Source organism: Trichosurus vulpecula, chromosome 6 (genome assembly GCF_011100635.1).
Source record: "Trichosurus vulpecula isolate mTriVul1 chromosome 6, mTriVul1.pri, whole genome shotgun sequence".
Classification (NCBI taxonomy): Eukaryota; Metazoa; Chordata; class Mammalia; order Diprotodontia; family Phalangeridae; genus Trichosurus; species Trichosurus vulpecula.
This window is the reverse complement of record NC_050578.1, coordinates 245,085,901-245,094,965: the sequence shown is the minus strand read 5'-3', so window position 1 is coordinate 245,094,965 and position 9,065 is coordinate 245,085,901. Positions and strand designations below refer to the sequence as shown.

Sequence of the window (9,065 nt, the reverse complement as noted above, 5' to 3'; positions counted from 1 at the left end):
ATGAGGTGATCAGATCAGATAAAGAACATATATATGGCTGTAGCTGAATGGATTACAGGGTGAAGGGAGGCCATTAGCACAGAATTCAACCTATGTCAAGTACATCCATCCCCAACACTGAGGACCTCTGCTACTGAAGCTGGTTTCTCAATGAAGGAACCCAGAGTATTGCCCATGGTCAAGATGTTACTTTATTTGATTTGACTTAGGGAAAACGAATTCTGGACATGTTCAGTAGCTCAAGGGGATGATGTGTCCCTTACAATGAGCTGAAGAGGTCAGATTCCCTACCAGTGGTGAAAGAGGATTAGCAACATTAAGCACACCATGGTCAGCAGTCTGTAATTTTAGTAAATACCAGCCCCCTCCCCCCAACTCCCTGCTTCCACCGAACAAGATGATTTGGTTAAATTCATACACTTGTTTGCATTGATTTACATTGGACCATAAGTCAACAGGTTGCCCATACTCCAAAGTTTCTACAAACACTGGCTGGGAATTCGAAAGTCTGCAGATTCACATATTCCGTTTTGAACAGACATCAATCGCAGTTTTACTTTGAGACACCTGGCAGCATTTACTGAACAGCATTGTTCGAGAGAGCTGGAAAGCTTTACGATAAACAGAGGTTTCCTTGTGAAAGTAGATGTACCTATTATTCCAGGAGAGAAAGAGAGAGAGAGGGAGAAAGAGAAACAGAGAGAGATGGTTGGTTCTCAGGCTACTTTCGATGTAGGGCAAAGAAAACAGAGTCAAATAACCATTTTTCATTTGTAGAATTCCCAAAAGCTCTTTGCACCAATCCTCTCTCTTCTTCTCCTTTTTTTGTTAGGTCTTCAGCACAACTCACAATGCATTCTATTCCCCAAAGGCCAACACTTTTTCAGATGCTCAACAGGGGCCTTTAAGAATTTGGCAAACACCAATTACGCCGCCACAATCAGTCTCTTCTCCCATCTTCTCTGCTTTCAGGCCATTGTACAGTTAATGAGAAACTAAGTCGGGACTATTTACAAGGGTGATTGTTTGGGGAGAACCAGAAACATAAATTTCACTTGGCCTTGAGCATTAGCTTGAAATAAAAAGGGCTGAAGTTACTTGATTGGATTCAGTTTCCCTTCTCCCAAGTTCAGAGATGATTTTTTTTTTCATTTAAATTTTGCTATTGTTCCAATGAGAAAGAATGCAGTCTGGTGCTTGTCCTCACCTTTTTATCACAGAAATACAGATTGAGCATGCAGAGGTCATGGTAGTCAGGTCTGAATTTTGTCCTCTCTCTGGTTACTTATGAAATATGGCATTGGAGAGCAGTCTACCAAGCAGCATCTCTCGTGCCTAAGGCTTCTCAGGACATACAATCAATCCATAGATTCAACGTAACAGCATATCAAACACAGTTACCAGCCAAGACAACCTTGACTGGCCAGCCAAATGGACAGGTCAAGAGTTTTGCTATTCAAGGAGTTACACCATTTAGCGGAAACTCCAGGGTTCAAATTTCCAGGAAGTGGTGGGTCAGGAAGAAATCCACCCCCTCTCCCAAGACCCACCAAACAAACAGAAGACATGTTTCCTTGTCTCTTTGTAGGCTTCGTGGCTTGGAGTACAATGGCTACAAGAGTGGAGAGCTCCTAAGTGTTAGACCTGGAATTCAAACATATCTGTTTGTTTCTTGGCCAGCTTAGCAACCTCTTCCCGAATAGCCTTCACCAGGGCTGCTGTGGAAATGTTGGTCAGCGGAGCATCAGAAGTATCGTTCTCTGCCAGGCTCTGCTGAGACGCTGCTGTGGAGGCCATGGGGGCCTGTTCCAGACTTGGGTGCATGTTGGTGGGCTGGCTATACTGCCGAGGGAGTCTTGAGGGGGATGTCTGTTGGTAGCGTGACCGAGGATATGCCTCTATGTAACCTGGAAGTGGAACCTAGAGGAAAGGTCAGATGAGAGAGCAGGAGAAGATGTTACCAAGGTGCATTTTTATACCCAGAGAAATCTAAATGAACAAATGTGATCTGGAAATAGGTTGTTTAACCGGATTTCTCAGTTATTTTAAATTAAGCTTGTATGGAGAATATTTGTAAAATGTAGTCTCTTGTTATATTAAAAATGATCATAAGTCTTTCCATTTTGCTTTTATCCACCATTTTTTTGTGAAGCTAAGTTTCAGCTGCTTTTAAGTCGCCTGATTTTAAGTCACAAGGTTACTCCCCCCTTACAAAGATCACCCAACTTAAGGAATGTCACAAAACTAATCCCCCTCCCTCTCACCTCAGTGTCTCCAGACCCCACTTTCAACAATAAGAAACCAGGTGTCACAATACCTACAATACTATTTTTCTCTTCCTTCAAATTGTATGTTAACTATGAGAAATGAAGCTTCTGGGTTCTTGGCTATGGAGAGCCTCGGACCTGGTTTGTTTTGCAACTGCACATATTGCCAAATAAATCACTGCCCTGGATGTAATTAATTAATGTAATTAATTCTTTATGCCATTGTAGCGTTTTGCAAGGCACACAGTTCTGAATTCAATTCAAAGAGCTTGCAGATTTCCCTGCCTTAGTAAATATCATGTGGTAAATGGAATTCAATTCAATTAGGCAAAAATTCATTAAACATTGGACGTGTTCTAAGCTGTATATGAGGGTAGGACAGGGAAGAAGGATAAAACAACTCAATGTCTATCTACTTAAGCTGGCAAAAGTACTATTCTGTGCTTTGTGGTTTTATAGTTGAGAAAACTAAGTCTCAGAGTACTTAAATGCTCATACGACCATGTACTTAGTAAGTGACAAAGCTCGGATTTGAACAAGGTTTCCAAGACCCGAGTCTAGTCCTCTTTCATACAGCCCCAGACTAATGACTTCAACAACCCTGTGAGGCGAGTTGGACGTTAGGAAGCATGTGAAGGATCTTCCCCTCTTCCTTTGTAATAAATAGCCTGAGACCATGACTGGAGATAGGATACCTTGATGGCCCAGTGATTTAATTTTAAAAGACAGCTTCTATAGCGTCCTTGAGACTGGGTCTTCTGATTTGTCATACACCAGCTGAATCTTTAGAAATATCCCACCTCCATGCCTTTGCTCACGGTTCTTCGCTCTACCTGGAATGCTCTTTGCCTCTAGCTCACTATCATGATTTTCCAGTAGCGGCTGGAAAGGCAAATCTCTTCATGTTGGTCTGCCTCAATTTTCTCCTCTGCAAAGTGGGTACAATAATAACACCTCCCAGGGTCGTTGTGAAGATCAAACGAGATGACACAAACCTTAAAATTCTATCTTATATGTTCGCTATTATCACTATTTGGTATTCTAGGGTTTGTTTGTTTTTTGAAACCGTTAAACATGTTTCATCGATGCCTATTCTATTTACATCCCTGTCATTTGTGAAGAAAAATCAAACCAAAACAAGACCCCCACTTCCAGGTTGAATCCTCCCTTATAACAACAATTTAAAGAAACAATTAAGCAAAAATATCCAATACAGTGGCCACGTGGGATGATGCCTATACTAGTCTATCACATCCTGGTTCTCTCCTGTCTTTCTGTCGTGAAGGAGGAGTTATGTTTTGTGAGTTGTTCTTTGGGGCCCTTGCTAGTTTTTCAACTGTTTAGAATTTGGTCTATCTGTGGTGATCTCTTCGTGTACAACGTAGTCATTGATAACTTGTACGATAGTGATGCTTCTGATTCTCCAATGTTGAGGACTCCCCTCTTCCCCCCAAATCACTTTCTATTTACTTTATGCATAGTCTATGTTTTTATGTTTGTGTACATGCTGCTTTCTCTCAGTAGAATGTAACCTCCTTGAGGGCAGGGACTATTTCATTCTGGTTTTCATTATCTTTATCCTCTCTCTTTCTCTTTTATTTTTGTTCCAGACATGTGGTTTCATGGGTATAAGGAACTGCCTAGTAGATCAGCTACTGCAACAGGTATTCTTAGAGAGAATGCCTGGGGTCAGTGAGAAGTTAGATGACCTGCCCAGGGTCATACAGCCGGTAGGTGTCAGAAGTGCTTCTTGAACCCAGGTCACCTTGATTCTGAGTCCAGTTCTCTACCCACCGTGCTACCGTGTCTCTTGGTTGGTACATAGTAGGTATTTAATGCTTGCTGACCATATCTCTTGCCTAGTACATAGGAGGTATTTAACGCTTGCTAACTTGAATGGAATTGAATGTCTCATCTCTTCAGCTAGACTGGAAATGTTGTGAGGACAGAGAAAATGCTTTCTTTTTCTCTGTGGCTTCCTCAGCACCCAACATACAGCAGATGCTCAAAAAGACAAGTCGAATCCACCTGGAACAGCTGGTCATTGGCTGCATGTAGACCAAATATCCACATGATGGCCTGGGTTGGTCACCAGATACTTGGATGCGTAAATACAACCACGGTGTCTAATAAATCTTCAGTTGTGACCTGGCCTCATTTACTTTTTTTTTACACTACACACAGTAGCTTAGACAGAAAATTAAAAAAAAAAACCAACTTGCTAGAAGCTGCACTGCTAATAGGCACTGTTCACTAGGTAATTGGATGTGGTAATTGTGCTTCAGGAAAGAGCCTTCTTAAACTAGAATAATCATCTTCCACTTAATTAAAAACAATGAAAAAGGACACTGGCTCATTTTCAGCTGGAGAAGGACAAACCCAGAGTGGTGGATTCAGCCAATCAAAAGGATGAAGCTGGCGCTTTCCATAGGGTCTGGCTCTCAACACAAAAGTATGCTGTCGTTATTCAGCAATGGACATCTGTATGCAGCTATCATGCCACTAGGAGCTTTGCAAATACATATAAATGTGCACCATTATTGTTATAGACCAACTGATCAATAAGCATTGGGCATCTACCAGGTGCCAAGCACTATGCTAGGCACTGAGGATAGATAAGCAAAGGATGGTAGTGTCTCTGCTTGTAAGGAGGGCATTTACATTCTGATGGGTGAAGTACTTTATAAATCCGAAAATACCATCTAAATGTGGACTATTTTATTGCTGTTGTGGTCTGTAGAAAAGGTTTGTTTCGCAGAGATATGAAGGTTGCATCGGAGGGAGGAGAAGGAGGAGGTGGGGCATTCACTCTGAAGGAGACTGGAATCGCTTAGGCAGGTGGTCATGGAGGTCTAAGCTAGGAATAGAGAGTGGGGGCCAGATAGGACAGACGTTGTGGGATGGGAGCTGTCAGGTCTTGGCCGGTGATCCGCTATAATACTAATAACAGTGAACAGCAATAATCATAGCTAGCATTTATACAGTGCTTTAAGGTTTGCCAAATGCTTTAGATAACACTTTCACAACAACTCTTCCTGCAATGTAGGTGCTATTATTATCCCCATTATTGAGAAGCTAGGTGGAGCTATGAATAGAGTGCCAGACCTGGAGTCAGGAAGACCTGAGTTCAGATCCAGCCTCAGACACTTACTCGCTGTGTGACCCTGGGCAAGTTGCTTAACCTCTGTGTGCCTCAGTTTCCTCATCTGTAAAAGGGGGGTAATAATAGCACCACTTCCTAGGGCCGTTGTGAGGATCAAATGAAATAATAATTGTAAAGCACAGTGCCTGGCACATGGTAAATGCTGTACAAATGTTAGGTATTATTATGTATTATTATTTTACAGAGGAAGCGACAGATGACACAAGAGAGGTGAGGGGAAGGGTAGAATCAAAGATAGATCCTTAGGTCTCCATCCTGGGGGAGGGTGCATGGTGGTACCATGGACAGAAGCAGGGATGTGAGGAAAAGGAGGAGAAAGAGAAGTTCCATTTTAGGAAAATGAGGTCAGCTAGCAGCAGTATTCACAGCAGAGGGCAGCAGTGGTAGGAGAGGAAGGCTTAGTTCCCTTCACCCCAGAGTAAACAGTTCCCAGGGTCCTTGGCCTGAGTATGATAGCAGCTGCCCCAGACCCCTACTCTTGACCCACTGTTTCCTGTCTCATTGGCTTTTGATTTTAATTTTTAATCCCCATCTCTGGATCACAGACTCACAGAATTTCAGTGTTGTTGGGGAACTAGTCTAACCCATGCAAAAAAAAACTGAATTCCCCCTCTAACATGCCTGATGTGGTCACCCAGCATTTGCTTAAACGTCTCTAGTGAAATGGACCTTATCACCTTCTGGGCCAGCCCATTCCTGTCGGTTCTACCGGCCAGAAGTCAGGATGCTGTGGGAGTCCTGCATTCTCACCCACCAAGTTGAAAAGATATGTCCCTTTGCTGCTGGCCCTGTTGAACTAACCCCTTTTGGCTGACTCACTGTTGACCTTTTTGGGACAGAGGAGCATCCTTGCTCCTCCCCTGGCCCAAAGCTGGTCTTGGTCCGATGGGGCTGAGCACCCAGATGTCTCAGCTTGAACTCTCAGGATTCAGCATCATGTTATACATTCCATCAGACAGAATGGGATGGTAATATCTATCTTCACAAGTTCAGTGGAAAGACCTCTGGACTTGAAATCAAAAGATTTGGATTTGAATCTTGGCTGTACAACTCACCAGTTGTATGATCTTGGGCAAATTGCTTAAATTCCCTAGGGCTCAGCCTTTGTCATGCTTCAAATGTGGCTAATCATGCCTGCCATTTAGATATCACAAAGTTGAAACATTTCCTAAGTATCTACCACGTACCAGGAACTGTGCTAAGAGATGAGAGTACAAAAAGAGGCAAAAGACAGTCCTTGCCCTCAAGGAACTCATAATCTAATGGGAGGAGACAACATGTAAACAGATATATACAAAGCAAGTATATACAGGATAAATGTGAAATAATAAACATAAATAAAAGATGGGTCACATCTCATGAGGAGGCCCTGATTTGAGGCATTAAAGAGCTATATCAGAAACCATATCAGAATATAAGGCATCCTAGACTGAAGGCATCGAGTATAGCAAAGAGAACAGAAGTCAGCAAGAAAAATTGCTTACACACAGACGACAGAACACAGAAGCTTATGGTACTGAGATGCTGATAGAGGCTGAGCCCAGCAGACAGCTCTGCTGTTGATGAGGGGAGCTGATCTGATTGAAAAAATGTTCTACAGTTTGGAAAGGTGGATTGGAAGAAAGGAGAATTCCCTGCTATAGGTGAAGAATTGGCTGGGGAAAAGACCACCTTGCTCTCTAGTGCTGTTTATAGCTTGAGAGAGAAAGGGGAAACTCCGTAAAGCTAATAAAGATCAAGATCTGAGTAGCTCTACTAACCCCAGGATTAAAGGGAACTGCTTTTCACTGAAAGTACTTAGCCAAGGGAGCAGACCTGAGAAGCTCCACAAAGACCAGGTTTAAGGTTGATATTAGATAAAAGATATATAGCTTAAGTAATCCAAGAGTAGCAAAGAAAGCAGCTTTGCCCAAAAGGTAATTTGTGGTGAAGGCTGTTCTCTGAAGAGACCAGGCATTTGGGTATGCAGATCAGAGAAGTGAGGTACCCAAGGTTTATGAGTTTCCCTACTCATATGCCTCACTTCTAAGTTTCTGTAAGTTTGTGTCCACTCTGTACTGTATTGGATACTGTATGTATTGGTGAAAGTGTGATCCAGGTATATAGCTATACTGTTATATTTTGATCATGCCTGATTTTTGCCTTTTATTTAGTATATGTTATGACTGATTTTTTGCTTTTGCCTCCTCATTTAGTATAGGTTTCATGCTCAAGAGTTGATGGCATGGTTTAGAGTGGGGAAAGAGTGAATGGTATCTCTATGACTGACCAGTGTAAATGGCAAGCACACCAATGGGGGCTCAGGAGCTTTAGTAGTGAGTGCAGGTTATGAAGGGTTGAATGTATGAAGGTAATATGAAGGTTACTTCTAGGATCCTGAGAATGACTTGTATCAACAAGGCATCCATAACCAGCCTCCCCCCACTCCTGCCCCCTGTAGAAAGACAAACCTTTCCCCCAAAACACAACAGTGTAAAGGGCTGTGGGTATGTAAAGGCAATCAGTGAATGGGAAGATCTTTCCCATCCATTTGAGTGGGCTTCGGGTGCAGGGCTCTCAGGGTCCTGGGAGGAGTGGCTAGGACTGGAGCCAATGGTAGGAGCCTGAATTCTGGTCCACGTGATGACATGAAGCCTGTGGCGGGAGGAGCTTGCTGAATGGTTGGAGCAGAGCTAAGAGGCAGTTGGTGAGTCAGTCAGTGAGAGCAGTTAAGAGCTAAAGGAGAGAGGAAGCAGTCAGCTAGCTGGAACACAGCTTGGAGATTGCAAGTGGAAGTGGTGGTGATGGTGGCAGGTGCTACAAAAAAGCAGGACTGACCCTTGTGGAGACCGGAGAGTGCTGAGCAGGGGCTGGAGGCCAGTGGGTGGTCTTCTTGCTGGAGGGCCCTGGCACTAAGAGGGGAAGCATCAGTATGGCTTGGCTTGCTGCCATAATGTTTTCCTGTGGCCTCCTGGTCACTATTGTGAGATGGGCATACTGGTTTTGGAAGGTTCTTGCCAGGATGTTGAATTGGGGACACTGGTCCATGGGTCTGCTACTTTTGAGTTTCAATAAATGCTTTAAATCCTCTGCCTTCTACTTAGAGAATTCCTTATATCCTGCGATTCTGGACCATTCAGGCATATTCATGGTTATCTTTGAAGTCATGAATTCTGCCTTAATGATATAGGGTGTTAACCCAAAGAGAGAAAGAGTGTATAAATATGATGTTAAATACCATACTCTGTGGGCTACGTATTTGTTCTATAGGTACTTCTATACATGTGTGGTCTCTCTCATTAGAATATAAGTTGCTTTAGTCAGAGATACCAGAAACAACTTGTATGAAGGCATACAGAGTGAAATGAGGAGAATCAGGAGAACAATTTATATAACAAGAATGATATTGTAAGTACAAACAACTTTGAAAAACTTAGGGATGCTGATCAGTCCAATAACAAACCACAGTTCCAGAGGACTCATGATAAAGTATGTGACCCACTGCCTGAGAAAGTGGCTGATGGACTCAGAATGCAGACTGAGATGTATCCACGTATGTGTATATCATGCATGTATGTGTGTATGTGTGTATGTATGTACGTATAGACATGTGTGTATGTACGTACACACTATATTAAAATATGCGTGTGTATGTT

General features: G+C 42.8%; 1 protein-coding gene across 1 annotated transcript in view; it reads right to left on the bottom strand.

Moving 5' to 3' along the window:
• Nucleotides 1–1,638: 1,638 nt before the first annotated feature.
• Nucleotides 1,639–9,065, bottom strand: part of KIAA1549L (KIAA1549 like) — a 144,722-nt gene continuing 137,295 nt past the window's right edge. Inside the window, exon 21 of the mRNA XM_036765125.1 lies at nucleotides 1,639–1,920. Within this exon, the coding sequence (XP_036621020.1) occupies nucleotides 1,639–1,920 (282 nt within the window). The remainder of the gene's footprint in view (nucleotides 1,921–9,065) is intronic.